Here is a 19,231-nt window from a genome sequence, read left to right as displayed (position 1 = left end):
AGGGTTAGGGTTTCAAAGTAGGGTTAGGGGTTAGGGTTATTAGGGTTAGGGTTTCAAAGTAGGGTTAGGGTTTCAAAATAGGGTTAGGGTTAAAGGTTGGGGGTTAAGGGTTGGGGGTTAGGGTTAAGGGTTTAGGGTTTAGGGTTTAGGGTTCAGGGTTCAGGGTTTGGGGTTGGGGTTATTAGGGTTTTAAAGTAGGGTTAGGGTTTCAAAGTAGGGTTAAGGGTTAGGGTTTAGGGTTGGGGTTAGGGTTATTAGGGTTTCAAAGTAGGGTTAGGGGTTAGGGTTATTAGGGTTAGGGTTTCAAAGAAGGGTTAGGGTTTAGGGTTTAGGGTTAGGGGTTAGGGTTAGGGTTATTAGGGTTATTAGGGTTATTAGGGTTAGGGTTTGAAAGTAGTGTTAGGGTTAAGGGTTAGGGGTTAGGGTTTAGGTAACCCTAAAGCTTTAAGCCACTTCATTAGGGGAAAAAGCTTAAGTGAAAGTGAAAAGTGCCACACCCGCCCTCAGCCCCACCTCCTTATTGGCTGTTTAATCTGTGACGTCATTCGGACACTCCATTAGGTACACCGCCATTTTCAGGTGTTCCTAATCACAGGCCACTTCATTAGGGAAAAATCATGGTCAAAATTTAAATGAAAGTGAAAAGTGCCACACCCAAACAACCCCCCACTTTCTGATTGGCTGGTTGATCTGTGACGTCACAAGGACACTCCATTAGGTACGCCACCATTTTCAGGTGTACCTAATCACAGGCCACTTCATTAGGGAAAAATCATGGTCAAAATTTAAATGAAAGTGAAAAGTGCCACACCCAAACAACCCCCCACTTTCTGATTGGCTGTTTGATCTGTGACGTCACAAGGACCGCCATTTTCAGGTGTACCTAATCACAGGCCACTTCATTAGGGAAAAATCCTGGTCAAAATTTAAATGAAAGTGAAAAGTGCCACACCCAAACAACCCCCCACTTTCTGATTGGCTGGTTGATCTGTGACGTCACAAGGACACTCCATTAGGTACACCGCCATTTTCAGGTGTACCTAATCACAGGCCACTTCATTAGGGAAAAATCATGGTCAAAATTTAAATGAAAGTGAAAAGTGCCACACCCAAACAACCCCCCACTTTCTGATTGGCTGGTTGATCTGTGACGTCACAAGGACACTCCATTAGGTACACCGCCATTTTCAGGTGTACCTAATCACAGGCCACTTCATTAGGGAAAAATCATGGTCAAAATTTAAATGAAAGTGAAAAGTGCCACACCCAAACAACCCCCCACTTTCTGATTGGCTGTTTGATCTGTGACGTCACAAGGACACTCCATTAGGTACACCGCCATTTTCAGGTGTACCTAATCACAGGCCACTTCATTAGGGAAAAATCATGGTCAAAATTTAAATGAAAGTGAAAAGTGCCACACCCAAACAACCCCCCACTTTCTGATTGGCTGTTTGATCTGTGACGTCACAAGGACACTCCATTAGGTACACCGCCATTTTAAGGTGTACCTAATCACAGGCCACTTCATTAGGGAAAAATCATGGTCAAAATTTAAATGAAAGTGAAAAGTGCCACACCCAAACAACCCCCCACTTTCTGATTGGCTGGTTGATCTGTGACGTCACAAGGACACTCCATTAGGTACACCGCCATTTTCAGGTGTACCTAATCACAGGCCACTTCATTAGGGAAAAATCATGGTCAAAATTTAAATGAAAGTGAAAAGTGCCACACCCAAACAACCCCCCACTTTCTGATTGGCTGTTTGATCTGTGACGTCACAAGGACACTCCATTAGGTACACCGCCATTTTCAGGTGTACCTAATCACAGGCCACTTCATTAGGGAAAAATCATGGTCAAAATTTTAATGAAAGTGAAAAGTGCCACACCCAAACAACCCCCCACTTTCTGATTGGCTGTTTGATCTGTGACGTCACAAGGACACTCCATTAGGTACACCGCCATTTTAAGGTGTACCTAATCACAGGCCACTTCATTAGGGAAAAATCCTGGTCAAAATTTAAATGAAAGTGAAAAGTGCCACACCCAAACAACCCCCCACTTTCTGATTGGCTGGTTGATCTGTGACGTCACAAGGACACTCCATTAGGTACACCGCCATTTTCAGGTGTACCTAATCACAGGCCACTTCATTAGGGAAAAATCATGGTCAAAATTTAAATGAAAGTGAAAAGTGCCACACCCAAACAACCCCCCACTTTCTGATTGGCTGTTTGATCTGTGACGTCACAAGGACACTCCATTAGGTACACCGCCATTTTCAGGTGTACCTAATCACAGGCCACTTCATTAGGGAAAAATCATGGTCAAAATTTAAATGAAAGTGAAAAGTGCCACACCCAAACAACCCCCCACTTTCTGATTGGCTGGTTGATCTGTGACGTCACAAGGACACTCCATTAGGTACACCGCCATTTTCAGGTGTACCTAATCACAGGCCACTTCATTAGGGAAAAATCATGGTCAAAATTTAAATGAAAGTGAAAAGTGCCACACCCAAACAACCCCCCACTTTCTGATTGGCTGTTTGATCTGTGACGTCACAAGGACACTCCATTAGGTACGCCGCCATTTTCAGGTGTACCTAATCACAGGCCACTTCATTAGGGAAAAATCATGGTCAAAATTTAAATGAAAGTGAAAAGTGCCACACCCAAACAACCCCCCACTTTCTGATTGGCTGTTTGATCTGTGACGTCACAAGGACACTCCATTAGGTACACCGCCATTTTCAGGTGTACCTAATCACAGGCCACTTCATTAGGGAAAAATCATGGTCAAAATTTAAATGAAAGTGAAAAGTGCCACACCCAAACAACCCCCCACTTTCTGATTGGCTGGTTGATCTGTGACGTCACACGGACACAGGTGTACCTAATCACTTCATTAGGGAAAAAGTTTAAGTGACAGTGAAAAGTGCCACACCCGCCCTCACCCCCACTTTCTGATTGGCTGTTTGATCTGTGACGTCCTCAGACACTCCATTAGGTACACCGCCATTTTCCGGTGTACCTAATCACAGGCCACTTAATTAGGGAAAAATCATGGTCAAAGCTTAAGTGAACGTGAAAAGCGCCACACCCGCCCTCACCCCCACTTTCTGATTGGCTATTTGATCTGTGACGTCACTCGGACAATCCATTAGGTACACCTAATAACAGGCACTTCATTAGGAAAATATCCGTGTGTGGGGTGGTTGTGGGTACGATTTGTTGAACGATTCGTTGGAACAAATCTTTTGAGTGAACTGATTCTAAAGATTCAGTTCACTTAAATGAACTGGAATGCACATCACTAGCGTCCGCCCCCTGCTAATATTTGCAATTCGACTCACACCTTTATAACAAAGTCACAGGTCAGCCAACAATACAACACACAAAACATGGTGATATTATTTCTTTTTTAATAATTGCATCTTTAAAGCTAAAAATGTTTGGTCTTTCTGTTACAGCACATTATTTCAATGCTATTAAATATGTACAACAGATTGTAAGTTTTGCTGCCTCAGTTACAGCAAGCTATAAACAACTATATTGTGCAGAAGAAATCAAGTTTAAGGTGAAATTATTAAATTTATGCAAAATTTATGAATAATATAAGATGATCAAAAAATTACCATTTTGTTAAAATAGTGACTAATTTGCGTGACACTTTAGTTTTTTTAAAAAGGCACTTATTGAAACAAAATAAGTTGATCTTTTTGAACAAACTGGTATTCTTCAGCAAAAAATAGCACTGTGCAATGTTTTTACATTCCGTATGTATTAACATTTGAATAAAATATAGATTTCACGTTTTAATAATGGAATAGTTATTTGGCTAACTATACTAGTTGAAAAGGCAGCTTTAGCTTTTTTTTTTTTTTTTGCATTCATGTCCACCAGGAACATGTGAAGCCAGCAGCAGCTCATTCACAGCAATGTGGTTCAATGTAACCCATTTAAACAATTCAAATGAGATAAAAACAGTGAAGAAAAGAACTGATCCAATTTACACATTACAGCAGTGTTACAGCATTCTCTATATAATACAGTACACAATGAATTTCCACCAAGTTAATACTGCATGAACACAAGGAGCATGATATAAGAACTTAATATGCTGGTTAATGTGCAGTACCAACCTGTGTTAACTGTAGACGCAAGGAAAACCTGAACAAGAGCTTCACCTTTACCCTCGATGCAAGTGACTCATTGAATTGCCCTTAGCAGTATATCTTGAAACAGTGTTTAACTTATCATCTGATGTATTCTTTTGCACCATCATGACCTAAACTCAGTTACATCAAAGCATCGCATCATCAGTAATTGATGATGCCACCTCACACATAGTAAACATAATACACACACTCAGTGGTAGTATCAGAGCTGGAGCAGTGAAGCAGTGTGACAGTATGAGAAAGAAGCATTTAAAATGCTTTTCTACACAAAAATATTTTGAAATCTTTGTTTGTTTCTGGTAAACCAGACTGAGATATCTCAGTTCCGAATGTTTTCAGTTGCTACAATTTGATCCAGACTGCTGATCTTCTCATGCAATAAACCCTCCTCGATGGCCGCCTTGGACTCATGGACCTGCAAGAGAGAGGTACTTGTTATCTGTGAGGCCTGCCGCACAGCAAGCAATGCAGCCAAATGTGACTGAACAGCACAAAGAAATAAAAGTCAGCAAATGCCCCTGGCACACATAAATGTGATGAAAGAATTGCGCCCCCTCATGTTCTTATTGGGATTAGAGATTGTAGGTATTCATAACCAAAGTGCCTTAAGAGATCATCAGGTATGCTATGGGAAATGATCTAATTTTTACTTAAATGGTCCAAAAATTATTTCATCTTGTTCCCCTATCTGTGCCAGCAATAGAGTGAGAGGTCGATCGTAGAATAAAAGGTGAAACTATTAACCTGTGGCGTCACGTGTTCCTGTTTATACAAGTGAACAATAACATGTTTAAAAAAAAAAAAAAAAAAACAGGCCTAGATTTTGATTTTTTTGTGCATATATTAAGATGAGATCAGCCTTTAATTTCAGTATAACCTGCATTTAATTTGGAACAATTTTTAGGGTGGTTTGCCATGATTTATTTTTTCTTGTGCAAAGTGCTTTGGCACACTAAAGGTTGCAAAACAAACGATTTAGAGTAGAGTGAAGTGCCAAGAGAGGATGTTGTCTAGAAATGCATGAACAAGTGACATAATATGCATATGGGTCACATAGCGCTCACCTGGAATGGTTCACTGATGCCAATAATGCACTGTAGAGTATTACAGTAGTAACCCAGCATACACTCTCCTCCTGTCACTGGGATGTCCTCTTTATTCACATACACCTGAAAAACAGAACACCCAAATATTGACTCACGTATACATTTGTCTCACAATGCCCAGTTTACTTCATTCACTACCTTAATGGCATTGCCATCGATGGACACTTCATCATCTTTGACCCACGTGTATGTGATGTAGTCTAACACGCGAGTAAATCCAACCTGAATTTCAGGAACAAAGTCAAAATTTTACTTCAAATTAAAGTTCAAGTGAAAGGAAGACAATGATTTAAAAAGCTGACCTTATACAATCCAATCCAGTCCCATGTACTGGAAGGGAATGGCTGCAGCGGGCTGTAGAGCAACATGGCATCAATATCAGCACTCCATTCACCTTCAGCCTGCAGATGCACCAGTGGAGTGGTGTACATTTTCTTCAGCTAAAGGAACCAAGTAAACAATTGTTAGTGTATATCAACAACAGATAACAGCATTGTGGTTTGTTAAAGTATGAGTAACTTCTGTCTGGTGAGAAGGTACATGAATACATTTCAGTGAGTCACCTTCAGTGTGAAGACACCAGTGACTGGTTTGTGGTCACTGATGCTGTAGTCCATGTTGTTGGTGTACAAGTCCTGTCTGATTTCCAAATCATCGAGCGGCTTGACATCTTTTGCATCTGCTTCGTCGCCGTGTTTGTCTTGCTTTTCAGCGTGGAGGGCTTTGGGTCTCAGGCGCCATAGAATTCTGTCCGTCCAGGCGGGTTTGCGCTTCTTACTACTGATTGATGGTTATGAGAGACAGAACACAGAACATGACCTGTTTAATCATCAATGCTGCATTTGTATTTGACCAGGCCACTTTCAATGTGCTCAAAGCACTCTTTTGGTTATATTACTGCCTTATTCTTGTTTTAACAATAATTTTAAATAATGCAAATAATTTCAAATAATGAAAATACTGGGGCCATTCAGACAATAGGCGCTATGCAATATTAGAAAATGTTTAGGTTTCGTTTGTTTGTTTAAAGCTTGTGGGAGGGGTGATGATGGTCTTTTCACACCACAGACTTTCACCTATTGTTAGGGGGTTTGAAACGTATCTCATGCGATAAACAGGTTCACCTTACCATGCATACTCAGCAATAAAAACTCTTTGTATCACATCCAAATACAGTACAAGCCAACACACGTGTTGCAGTTCCAACAAATGCCGCAGCCCCCGAGGTTTAGACCCAAGTTTCCACATCAACAAGCTACTGTGCATGTTAAAAAGGGTTTGATATTGAGGAAATAGACTATTTAACATTCACCATTTGGAGTTCTTAGATTAAATGGATTTCACCTTTAGTCACCAATGTGAGGTTTGCAAATATAGTGTGCTTATTTCTCTCTTATGGGTCTTCATTCATGGATTCATATACTTTGTATATTTACTTTCACATTTGTTTTATCCATAGCAATACTGAATAAAGGCAAAGAAATCAATGTGGATGTGGGATTTGCACATAAAACCACAAACGGGCATATAAAATGAAAACAACCTGCCTCTGTTAAAGAGAAATCTTGTTCCAATTTAGGGATTTAGTTCTTTTTTTTATCTATATGTTAGTTAGAGGTGAGAATAAATGTGTTACTGTGAAAACTAAATTCCTTTATGATCAAGTTAGAGAGTTAGTTGTCTTTTTTTAAATCTGTGTGTTAGTTATAAGTAAGAATAAATGGTTGATTGTAAAAACAATTCTTTCATGATCGAGCTGTTAAACGGCATTTACATCCACACCAAAGTACACTTGTGATATACTTTTGCCAGTGTGGACATAAATGTGTTACAAGTCTTACTTAAAGGCAAACCATGTCTTGTAGAGCCTGTGAAGGTGACAAGAGTAGCAAAACATATATATACATTAATGAAATTGTAGGAGCACAAAGTCAGCAAATATGCTGGATTTGTAAAAGCACGACAATGACTCATTACAACCGATGTGTCTGATACCTGCTGTCGTATGTATCGGTGTTCACGTCAAACTTGTACGTAGGTTGAAAGTCCAGGGGCCCTTCCTCAAACTCTTGCAGCAACTTCTCTTTTTGCTTCATCATGATCAGCTGAAAGCATTATTGTACAAAACATTCCATGACCTTCTGCGCTGAAGACATGAATAAAACATGACTAAAAGTGTCCATGTTAGATTGGCCTAAATCTGAAAATGACTCGCTAAACCTGGTCTTTGCTCCACAGCAAGCTGTAGTTTCGATTACTGATGCATGTTCGAACAAAATGCAATCCATGGTCTTGAATCCGGAAGTTGAGATCTCCAAACCAAAAGACTAGCCTTGAAGACACAGAGGACAGAAAGATAAAAGAGAATGCAACGACTAAAAGTGATTGGGGCACTATGAAAAAATAAATAGCATTTCAAATCTGATGGTTTTGGACTTTGAACGTTCCATTGAATGCAACTCACCTGTGGTCGAGAATTCTCTCAGCCTTTTCACAGTTGAAGGTTTGCGTGTCCGCAATGTATTCAAATTCAAAAACTCTCTCCGCGGCATGTTTCATGTGTGCAGCTAGATGACAATTGAGGAAACAGAGCATGTGTCCATAGAGAGACAGACGAATGGACACACCACCTTTGTTACCCTGAGACACAAAAAAGAAACACATTTTCTCACAAAAGGACCATTTAAAGCAAGCACAACAATTACTGAAGTGTTCGTGTTAGTTATTAAAAGTTATTAAGAAACGTGTAGGTTTGGCCAGCAAAAAAAAACATATATTGTACAATTTAAAGTCACCATTTGCGCTAGAGCTACTTATTTTAACTAATTCTTTAATTAGGTTTACAATCCTTAATATGACAGCCCAACTTTGATATAATGTATTTTTCTATATTACTATACGTATACTAAATATTTCTGTAGTATATTGGTTTAATACATGTTTATTTTATACATATTGTATTATATAACTGTATCACATCAAGATTATTAATTTAGGATTTTTGTTTACACTGCTAGTAACTATATATATTTTTTACCCAATAGCCAAAGATGCCAGTGCGCGTGTATGTAGCCTGGATATCTCGAATGAATGGGAGATGCTCCAGTTTGGAGAAGACCAGCAGTAACAGACCTTGCATTCTGATAGAGGACACCTGAAACGCATATCGACATACATCTTTGTATTAATGGCAGTTGGTGTAGCACAGAGTTCTATAGAAATGATTATTCGTAGAGTCCTTTGTGTACCTTCACATATTGCCTTGGTGCTAAGGTGGCCATGAGCGCGTAGCTCCAAGGATCATCGAACACAACATCCGACATGAATCTCAGCGGCCCAGAGTACACCTCCTGGAGGCTTATATCAACATTTATTTTCAAACATTTTGCTCACATTTAGAACAAAAAAACATAAACATAAAACCTACTTAACTGATACAATCGGTTTCCATTCCCTAAACCCCTTACCCAATGATGTAGAGGTCTACATCCTCTGGAGAATCTAAAAGGAGAAGTGAGCTCATGTCATCTGGGGGATCAGCTGTGGCTACGTTCCATGTCACTATGTGTAGCCTGAGGACGATATTGAACGGAAAAAAGAAAAAAAAATGACATCCGGCCTCCTAAAAAGGAAGCATGTCACATCTGGTGTGGCATTCAAAGAAATGCATTCACAGAACAAATCCATAAAAGTTTGCACACTGCAAAAACACACATTTTTAACAGTAAATGCAGACCAGTCATACTTTTCCAGACAAATACAGAAGTACCTCGACTGATGGATTTAATGAGATCGTACGACAATGTATGTATTAAGCATATGTGATTATCAATAGATTTTTGTCATGTGAAAGTACTCAAAAATATGATTTTGAAATTCAGGGAGCGAAGTCATTGGATGAACGTTCCTGTAATAAAGGGGACATATTATGGTACGTGAACTTCAATTTTTTGCATACAAATAGTTGAGTCTCTGGAGTGCTTGCCCACTTATCAAAATGTGAAATTTAACAATTTTCTAAAAATGAGCCGAGCTGTTTTTCAATCCCAGCCCACCCATAACAGCTCAAGTTTTATTATCAAGGCTCTGCCACGAGTCGCCATGGTAATAGCAAGTCAGATTCATACACCAAAATGGAAGTAAAGCATTATGCACGGTTGTTATCGTTTTCTCACGTTCTCACTTTATGCCACTGAGCAGATTTTCCATCCAAATGACAGTGTGGCATCCATGTAATTATAACTGTAGGATTACTCATTAGCTGGGTGGATGATATTGCTGTTGATGAGAGCAATGTCAGCTGTCTTCTTGGAAGAGTGCCACAGAAAGTCATGAAAGCAACCATTGTATTATGAAGTGAATTGCCACAAAAATCTGAATGTGAATAGTGGAAATCTACTTGTTTGTAAGGGGAAAACTAAATCAACAACATTTTGACATTTTAGTACCTTGTGTAGAGGCAAATAAGGAACAAAAAGCTACTGAGTAATTAGGAACAGGGCCCTCTCTCTGTCTATAGCGCTCCATTGTTCACCCATGCTGTTTAATCTCATTCATGAATCCTGTTAAGTTAGAACTGTTTACAAATTGAATTAACATTTAAAGTTCAAGTCTCTCTGTAAGCTGCTGAGCAGAGCGTTAATCTTTTCTCAGACAGGACAACGTGACTGCTATTTTATCAAATCCGCATTAGGTGAGATAAAGTTGGGCAACCTGACTCTGAAATAGATATGTTGACTTTTGTGGGAACGTTGTGAGATGTTTGTTATGACAGTACATAAATAAGCAGTTTTGCATCGCTGTCTTCGCATCAAAATTTATATTTTGCACCTCATTATTACAGATGAAATAGCAAAACAGTGACTCAAACAGCCACCGTCAAAAGTAGTGATGTGTATTGGGAGCTGCCAACCATGAACATGATTGTCAATTACCAAGTGTCAATTAATTGGAAGAGCTCAGAGTCACTGCTTGTAAGAAATAGTAAAAAAAAAAAAAAAAAAAATGGGTGACAGCAGGAAAAAGCAGTCAGCTGTTCTGCCAGAAATTGCCAGTCCAAACTATACAAACTTTACCTGGAGGATTTTTTTGTTTTATGCTTTCTGTTTTCTAACATCTTTTTATAGCGCTACATAGATTTTTTAAATACATTTTGATCCATTTTATTTGATAAAATTACATTACAGCAGAGCGATGTAAAATCAGTAAAGCTTTGCTTTTGGACCCAAAAATAAAGTTTACTGTTATATGCAATGTGAATTTAACTCATAAAAATGGTTCATTCTACATCATTCTACAAAAATATTAAGTTTTCAAACTTGTATTGTTCAATAAAAGCCTTGCTTGCTCCATCAACAAAATAAATTGCGCCACAAAGTTAGAAAGTTGCTCCTCCAATTAAATTGTTCATTCACAAATTGCTCTCTGCACAGAAGAAAAAAATATTCCAAGCCTTGAATTTGGAATAAGCCAGAAAGCTCTGCAAATTTACATTTGTACTTACTTGCATTTAAATAAACAATAGAACAGTCTACTGAAATATGATTATGCATCTCTTATGTAGCTATATAGAAGCAAAACATTGGGAACATTTTAAAAATGTGTTACTCTACACCAGTCCATGAATGTGCTCTCAGTCAATTTGTTATGTCAAATAAATGGCTATTACGTCATTTGATCTATCCATGTTGACACCAGTGAAGATATTTCTGGCACAAAGTAATGAAAAGATGACATTTTCATTGTTACTGTATTGTTGTTTTTACCTCAATTTGTCTCCTTCGTAGTCCCCCATCTGCAGATCCCCATTCGGCTCCATCGATGCCATATCTGAAAGTTTTGAAGCCTAGTTGCATACAAACTGCAAAACACGCAAGCAGCATCAAATATTTTAATTGGTAATGGACACAATTATGCAAAAGGCATTCACAGTCAACGAGACAACTGCAATCAACTATCGTTAACCATGTAAACACAATGTTAAAAGTCATCCGGAGTGACAAGAAAAACAGAAGCTTTATGAGCAGAGCGTACATAGATCAAACGCTCTAATCGTATTTCAGTTCAATCAAAAACTGTGTGCAAGCCTGGGAAATAAATTCTGATGAATTAAACAATCGATGGTGAAATGAAGAATGTGCACAATCAATGTTATTTAATACCTGACTTGATCATGCGGCACTTGTTTTTGTACTGAGCCATACAGTACGCATCTACAGTGCTTGCTACTCCAGTCGATAGGACCGCCCCTAATGCGGAAGAATTCAAGAGCTTCCTCACTTTCAAAATAAAAGCAATCGAGGTTGGCCTGATGAAGCCTATCCCAGCCGTCATCGGGTAGTAGGAGGGGGACAACCTGAACCGGTTGACATCCAATCACAGTGACGACCATCCATCCGCACAATTTAGTCTTCAATCGGCCTACCAAGCATGTTTTTGGGATGTGGGAGGAAACCGGAGTGCCCGGAGATAATCCACGCGGGCACGGGGAGAACAGGCAAACTCCACACAGGGAGGGCCGGAGGTGGAATCGAACCCGCACCCTCCTAACTGTGAGGCGGACGTGCTACCCAGTGCACCACCAGCAATCTTTCTAATTTTTTTTTAAATAAAAGATAATCCAGAGACTTTGGAGAAGCTTAAAATAGTATTGAGTTTTTTTTCCACCATTAAATATTGCGTTGCCAGGATAAAAAAGTTGAAATCCCTTGCAAATTTGACGTGAAACCAGGAATATAGGGGTCCCTCCAATTTTAACACAAATGTCAGTGGGTGCAGTATTACGGAAATAAATCCCAAAATACAAATCTTGGAGCGACACCAACAAAAAGGAATGTCCACCAGCATCAAAAACCTAAAAAAAAATCTATAAACGTGGTTGTAATACACTAGTCTATGAAATCCATAATTATTTTAGGGTGTGTATGTATTCTTCTGCCCTACCAAAAGCCTATTGACAGTCGAGTTAAAAAATAAAACTGCATATTTTAATGAGAAATGATGATAACACAGAAAATGTAGTAAAAGCAGCTGAAACTTTATTTGGGAAAAAAAACAAACATAAAATTACAGAGTGTCTGTACGTGGCCCAAATGTCCACAACCTCGCTGCGTGTAATGAAATCCCCCTCCCTAAAAAACTGAAAATAAAGTTGTTTTTTACCCAAACAGCATTTAGCTCAACTGGCCATTAAGTCTGCATTTTCTGATATCAGGAGGTTTAAGTGTTTTTTTGTGGTTAAGCAAATGATGACACGGAAACCTTACAGAGGTACGAAAAGGATCATCTGTAAGCTCCAAACAATAGTAACTGTCGTAACAAAAGTCTCAAGAGCAACATGTGTTTTGTTGTATTAAAAGATCAAGTAAATCAAAAGTCTGGCAACTTGAGCTGTTATTGACAAACCGACAATAAAATAGAACCATCATGTAATTTATTGCCATAGGATAACCAAAATATATAGCCTTGTGCTAGTAAATTTACAAGGTTTAAGCAGCTGGAAACTTGTCATGTGACACAAGTGTGTCTATATTCAGGTACATAAATAAACCCAATTGCTTTAGCATGTATTTAAGCATCAATCAAGGAATTGTAGTATTCTTGGATCAGGAAGGAGGGAGGTCTTGGTCCAGTGTGTCAAGGTTGAGTCAGCATGAAGAGTCCCAACTGAAAAAGATTTTTTTTTTTCCATTTTTAATGCTAAAACAGTAGCTGGAATGTACAAATGATTAATCAACCTGAACAAAGACAATTGCTTACCTCCTTCATTCATCAATGTTCATGCCTTTAACTTCATCACTTTGCCTCATCTGTGGAATGATACAGGTTACAAAGATGGACATGGTAGACATATCTCATTGCAGTGTAGTATGACAACGGAGCCTCAAAAGAATTAGCATTCTGCCTCACAGGTGATAGCTTCTAAATTCAAATCTGGAATTAGTCACTCTTGAGTAGGGTTACATGAGTTTACTTCGGGTCCTGCAGCTGTCTACAACCTTCAGAGCTAGCATGTTAGAAATGATATTTAATGTTCAAAGTGATGAATGTTTTTTTTTTTTTTTGCAATGCTCTCTCATTTTGAATTTGATGTATGAAACTAGATTAAAAAAAAAGCTGATATGGGGCCAACGAAAGACTGGGAAAGTTGAGGAAAGCTCAATATTTCCTGTTCAGAATATTCCAAAGGTGAACAGGTTAGTTGGAAACTGGCGATTGTCATGATTGTGTACAAAAGGAGCATCCCAAATTCTCATCTTGTCACAAACAAGGATAGGGTGAGGTTCACCATTTTGTACACAACTAGTAGTTTACCAATAAGGTTTCTCACCCTCCTGATTTTTTTTAGGTAATCATACAACAACCTGAATAGTTCATGAAAAGGGTCGTTGATAACCTTATTTATGGAAGAAAGAAGTATGATACCTCATCCAGCTCATTTTTTGTGTCTTCCTCCATTTTTCGGATGTCATCCATGGAAAGATCGATCCATTTATCAATCAAGCAGAATAGCTGTCTGTGGAAGTGGGTGAAAATACGCCTCTCCATCTGCACAAACAAGACCATCAGGTCTTTACAACAGGGATAGTAAAAATGTGCGCGCACACGCGCGCGCATGCACACACGCACCTCCGCTGCAGTTCATGTACTCTATCAGCCCACTAGATGGTAATATGACTTCCAAACCTTTTGAATTACGGACTCCATCTTTGACTGCAAACCCATCCACTTGAAGTTTACTGAGACAAGCTTATAAGCACACATATGTGGACAGCTGGGGTTGTTGACAATTTCTTTCTGCAATCACAAATACAGAAAAGCCCAAATGTTATGATTGTCAGACTAAAATGACTCTTTCAACCAAAAAATGGATACCTTCCATTCGGGTCCCAGGGGCCCTCTTCCTGTTTTTTCAGACTTAAATATGGCTGGATCCTGATCTGCTTTGTAATCCTTAACAGAAAATTAACCAAATGAGCACATGATCTCCAGTAAGTAGACTGAGATGAAATTTGCGTCGCTTTTTTTTTAAAGTTCTTACCTTGGGACTGAAAGCGGTTCTGTCAGCAATGTCGATTTGTACAACCTCGGCTTTCTCCCATTTGCTTTTCTCGAGTCCATGTACCTGCAACAAGGCATTTAAAAGTGAACCATCGTGGTAGTTGTTTTATTTGGCATGCAGAGGTGTTTGAAAAGAAAAAAAAAAAGAAAAAATTACACAACTTACATTCTCCTGTTCTCCCATGTCCGGCTTGTGCCATGTCTCAACCTTAATTAGGAAATTTTCTTTCATGTATGGATTCTGCAGACATGGGCATATACAATACTGTCAGTCACATTCCAATGCCCCCAATGAATTTAAACAGTTGGGCACTATTAACGCATCCAACTACATCACTCACATTCTATTGCAAAAAAAATTTGAATTAACTACCCCTTTTAATCAGCACGCATTTCACTCAAACCACAAACATAAAGGAAACTATTACTTACAGTAAGAACTTAGCAAGGGTCGTCCCGGAGTGATGGTCATCCAAGAGTGATGGAGATAGTGGAGAGTAGAGACTTTCCGTTAATACCTATTTTCCATTCATTAATATCTAATTCAAATACTTTACAGACTATGAATTATTTACACCATAGTTATTTTTTGTGTGGTGTTCAGTGGCACTCACTGGTTTTGCAGTAAGGATAGGCATTCCAGGCCTTCTCGTGAATCTCAAGAGATCCCTTTGGAGCAAGCATACGCACAAAGCTGGGCACTTTACTGTAGAGACATTTAGAGCTTTACATTTTCATGCAAAAATTGCACATTCATACGTGTCAAGCTCGAAGTGATTTAATTCATTTAATTTTGGTCATGATTTAAGACTTTGTGGTGCAAAACAAACGCCACAGTAATGTGGTTTCATTGTTTTTGGGGCAGACCAAAGTCCAAAGCGAAAACCCCAATTTAATCCAAATATTAACATCAATCTATGCTTCCAACAAAATGTTTAATTAGTCGGTTATGTTTATACTGCAGGGATGTATGGTAGTGACGTGCAAAGTTACCTTTTGAGATGGTAGATCTTGTGAGTGTATTGTCCCTTCTCTCCATTTTCTTCAAAGGGCTCGTTGATCAATACTTCAACACCTTCGCCTCCACCCGTCTCATTCTTGCTGGCTTCTGCCACTGTATACAGCTGGCCCACTTTATACTGCAAATGAGAATTCCATTCATTTAATTTACAAACTCTAAGTCACACTTGTTCTTCAGTTTGTCTGGTTCTGCCACTTATACTCAGGTTGTATATAGTCGCTTTCAGGTGGAATTCTTATACTGTCAAAATGACATCTTTTCAAAAAAATAAAGATAAACACTTGATTGCTTGAGTTCCCATCATTCATATACCATGCTAAAAAAAGTTGTCTTTCTTTCATTTGTGCTGTCTGCTGCAGCCCGGTCCAAGGTAGCCTGTGTACTGATACGGTGGTTGGAGACTTTGGCTTTAGATAATCAAAAAAATAGCAGAATATCAGCAAAATATGTATTTTTATTCTCCCCCTGAACCTTCCTCCCCTGCGAGTGACACTGGAAAAAGGGAGTACCATCACTCTGGGACTGACAGCTTGGTCAAACCTACACACCCTAAAAATGAGGTAAAGGCAAAGACATTGAGAAAAGTGGCCCATTTAGCTTTTTGGGAAAGTTTCCTGACTATCGTTCATCATTAGTCTGGAAAAAGAAAACTATTTCACTTGACTGAAGAAGAGTTCAGTCCATGGTTGAGTTAGAACTTCGGAATGCCACCAGCCATGTAGAACTAGAATGTTTTCTTTTCTTTCTAAAGGACCTGATCCGAGCCTTTGTGAGATTTCAGGGATACCGGTTTACATTCAACTGGAATCAGCAAACAGGTTGAACTTGTTATGCTTGGTCTGAACATGTTGAGCCAATAAGTTCATTGGGGAAACTCAGGAAAAAGTGAAGACTTCTGCCAGCATTTGTTCACAGATGGCAATAACATATATATTTTTTCCCATTTCCATTTTTCTCATTTCCATATTCACAATGAGGCATGTCCCCGAGATTAGCTCATATCCAAATATTAACAAAACAGCTCAACAAGTGACTTGACAGCGTTTATCTCAATTAGGTTTTTCCGTTACTGTATTCCAAGCGATCAGAGGGCCACACATTTCAGTCTGGCTGACACAACAGCTTTAGCTGTGTGTTTAGAAGGGGCCAAATAAAGAGGCTATTGTTCGAAACAGGATTTTGGATTAATGGATAGAAAAAGCAAATACCTCCAAGTGCTTCATAACACCAGCGCATTTTGCAAACAATATTAAAAATGTGTCTGCATGTAAAAAATGGTGTCAGCAAGTAGTTCCAACCTGTACCCAAAAGATGCTTGACTCATTTCAACATCAGACGTGACAACACCCCGTCCCTGTGCACACCTTCAGTCATTTATCAAAACAATAGGACATTTTTACATCCTGAAATGCGTCACCATTTCAGCCTCAATGTCTTAAGTCCGTCGAAAACAAATAGTTCAATTAAGATTGGAGCGAGTGTTTTGTAATCATTACAATGGACAGTTTAAAAATCAAACTTGCTAGTCTTTGACAAAATAAGTACATAGTGAAGTCTTTACCTCATCCACTGAGACAGGCAGGACGATTCGGCTAGGAAAAAACACACAAACATAAGACATTAGAACACTGCAAAAGAACAGAAGAGTTTCCATTCACTAAATGTTATCATGACAGTGACTAAAAATATTCATCAACTCGGTCAGCTAGTCTCCAATAATATATATTTTTATTTGGTGTCTGATGTTTTGGAGTGATTAAACAGTAGAGCCAGCCTGGAAACGATCTCTGTAGAACTAATTAACTAAAGCTAACTGAGAAATGGTGCAATTGAACTTAGAGCATGCAGGAAATGTGACCTATAACACAGCAGAAACTGCAAAGACCAGCAAAATTGAGCAGGAACATTTGAGGACTTTCCGAATAAAGGCTAAAGATGCAGCCATTTCTCTGCTGGCCTAAACACTATCTGAAGCTCTGATCGATATGTACAATTGAAATTATAATACATTAATTGTTCTGTTAAATCGTTTTTATTTATTCCCAACAGCCCATTATCTTCCTTTAGTGGTGTTTTGCTTGGCTGCACCGCTTCCAGTAGAGAGCAATGGCACATTTTTTTTTCCCAGAATACAGCCTGACCTTCATAATCACAGAATGAGTAGTGGTGGCCCATTTAACTGAAACAACATTGGCAACGGTGCTGTTTCATGAATCAATCGGAACTCAAATTCCTCTTACAGGGCCAGCCGGGGCTATGAAGCTAGGCCTCGATGACGTCAGTCATCTTCTGTCCTCTGGTTGATCACAGTAAGCAAAATGTCTTAAGTTCTGCCAACATCTCTGGTGACTATGGAGTGGACCTCTACATATTTGTAGTTCAGGCACCTGTATTCACATTTCCCTCCCAAATTTCAAAGGGAGTCAATTTTTGTCATCAATAGCACCAATGCTATTAGATCAATGTTGATCTTGATCTACTCGGTATGACATACGGTATGTGGCACCGTTATGTGAAGTTATATTGCGTGCATGCGTGCGTGCGTCCGAGCGTGCGTGCGTCCGAGCGTGCGTGCGTCCGAGCGTGCGTGCGTCCAAGCGTGCGAGCGTGCGTGCGTGCGTGCGTGCGAGCGAGCGTGCGTGCGTGCGAGCAATTTGGAGCATTCCCTTTGATATATCTAATTTATTGCCACTTTTTGCCTGCCTCACGAGAGAATCTTTTTGTTTTTCAATGTAAGAATCCATGGTGTGTGATTTTAACTCACTTGAAGTTATATAAAACATACACAATAGTTTTTAGTAGTGAGTTTATATCATATATAATATACAATAGTTGAGGTCTAAGTGTTCTGAACGTGCACTTTGTACTGCGGTCAGGTGATTGCTAAACTGACACCAATCTACCTCCATAGATGTCGAGTTAACCAAAAATAGCTTTAATGTTTGACATGCATATTCTAATATTGTGACAAATTGACGTGAAACATTTCTAAAGTAAAGTGAACAGCAACATTTCTTTCATTCCGAACGTTTTGCGAATTTAACGTTGCCCTGTTTGTCAGCAGCCTCCACTTCGCAATCATTTCTAGACAACTTAAAAGTTACACTTGGACCTCAGCAGAACAGAAACTTTGCATTGATATATTGTTTAAATTTTAAGTAAATTAAATCAATAGCAAGATGAACAGGAATCTCTTCCTGTTTCATTCCGTCGCAGTGTCACGGGGTTGACAGGCAGGGGAACCTGTTGAAATGTACGCTTCTTTAAAAATGTCAAAATCGCAATTTCATTTCTAAACGAGAACTATACAAAAGTACAGCATTTGTAGGAAACTCCACTTCTGGTTGACACGAAACAAGCAAATCGGTTGACGAACATGAAATATTTGTCGTAAATATATACTGCCAGACACAATCGAAACAATTGCACATTACTCACTATTCTCGGATCAACATGTTGGTGCAGCCTTTGTCCGAACGAGAGGATGTAAAGTCTCCAGCAGCGTCTTGAAAAGTGTCCAAAGTCGTCAATTCGCCGCGGTCTTTCTTCCACGATGAGAAAGACACATACCGAAGGGGAGGGGCAGAGACTCCCACCCAGTTTCAGGTAACTTAGTCACCCTGCTGCGCCCACATGTCACCCCGGAAGTGTAGAAATAATAATAATAATAATAATAATAATAATAATAATAATAATAATAATAATAATAACAATAATAATAGTAAAACACGTTTTCACTGACGACGATGTCAAGCAAACTTGCAAACACGCTCGGGTGATGGACCAAAGAAGTTAAACTTAACCTCTCATACACTGGTGTCAAACATAAGGCCCAGGGGCCGAATTTTGGAAGTTCTGA

General features: G+C 39.1%; 2 protein-coding genes across 4 annotated transcripts; both read right to left on the bottom strand.

Moving 5' to 3' along the window:
- Positions 1-3,766: 3,766 nt before the first annotated feature.
- Positions 3,767-11,532, bottom strand: inpp5ka (inositol polyphosphate-5-phosphatase Ka). Of its 3 annotated transcripts, none has more exons than XM_085917244.1 (14): positions 11,453-11,532; positions 11,057-11,151; positions 8,759-8,863; positions 8,540-8,648; positions 8,329-8,445; positions 7,756-7,931; positions 7,512-7,623; positions 7,287-7,396; positions 7,133-7,159; positions 5,855-6,071; positions 5,594-5,731; positions 5,430-5,513; positions 5,250-5,354; positions 3,767-4,600 (listed from the first exon to the last, which is right to left on the bottom strand). In XM_085917244.1, exons 2-14 carry the CDS (start codon positions 11,116-11,118, stop codon positions 4,505-4,507), a joined length of 1,458 nt encoding a protein of 485 aa, XP_085773370.1. In that variant the 5' UTR covers positions 11,119-11,151; positions 11,453-11,532; the 3' UTR covers positions 3,767-4,504. The 3 variants fall into 3 exon arrangements, with proteins under 3 accessions (XP_085773370.1, XP_085773371.1, XP_085773372.1); XM_085917245.1 differs by having other exon boundaries at positions 5,855-6,068; XM_085917246.1 differs by lacking the exon at positions 7,133-7,159.
- A 774-nt stretch (positions 11,533-12,306) lies between these two features.
- On the bottom strand, positions 12,307-18,974 carry LOC147054488 (phosphatidylinositol transfer protein alpha isoform-like). Its single transcript, XM_085916923.1, has 12 exons — positions 18,811-18,974; positions 16,934-16,964; positions 15,345-15,490; positions 14,966-15,057; positions 14,784-14,791; positions 14,518-14,592; positions 14,332-14,415; positions 14,166-14,243; positions 13,977-14,087; positions 13,716-13,838; positions 13,050-13,099; positions 12,307-12,956 (listed from the first exon to the last, which is right to left on the bottom strand). Exons 1-11 carry the CDS (start codon positions 18,825-18,827, stop codon positions 13,055-13,057), a joined length of 810 nt encoding a protein of 269 aa, XP_085773049.1. The 5' UTR covers positions 18,828-18,974; the 3' UTR covers positions 12,307-12,956; positions 13,050-13,054.
- Positions 18,975-19,231: the final 257 nt, after the last annotated feature.

Source organism: Syngnathus leptorhynchus, chromosome 7 (genome assembly GCF_054491065.1).
Source record: "Syngnathus leptorhynchus isolate UIUO chromosome 7, UIUO_Slep, whole genome shotgun sequence".
Taxonomy (NCBI): domain Eukaryota; kingdom Metazoa; phylum Chordata; class Actinopteri; order Syngnathiformes; family Syngnathidae; genus Syngnathus; species Syngnathus leptorhynchus.
Note: the sequence above shows the minus strand (reverse complement) of the source record. Positions and strands in the feature narration are given on the sequence as shown.

What these genes read in the sequence shown, in the direction of transcription:
- LOC147054488 (XM_085916923.1), bottom strand. An exon ending in TGCCTGTCTCAGTGGATGAG is followed by an intron (nt 15,491 to 16,933) that starts GTAAAGACTTCA and finishes TCTCATTTGCAG; the next exon opens with TATAAAGTGGGCCAGCTGTA. An exon ending in CAAAAAATGAGCTGGATGAG is followed by an intron (nt 13,100 to 13,715) that starts GTATCATACTTC and finishes ATCATTCCACAG; the next exon opens with ATGAGGCAAAGTGATGAAGT.
- inpp5ka (XM_085917244.1), bottom strand. Translation starts at nt 11,118, where the DNA reads ATGGCATCGATGGAGCCGAATGGGGATCTGCAGATGGGGGACTACGAA. An exon ending in CACCAAGGCAATATGTGAAG is followed by an intron (nt 8,446 to 8,539) that starts GTACACAAAGGA and finishes TATGCGTTTCAG; the next exon opens with GTGTCCTCTATCAGAATGCA. An exon ending in CTGGTGTCTTCACACTGAAG is followed by an intron (nt 5,732 to 5,854) that starts GTGACTCACTGA and finishes TGGTTCCTTTAG; the next exon opens with CTGAAGAAAATGTACACCAC.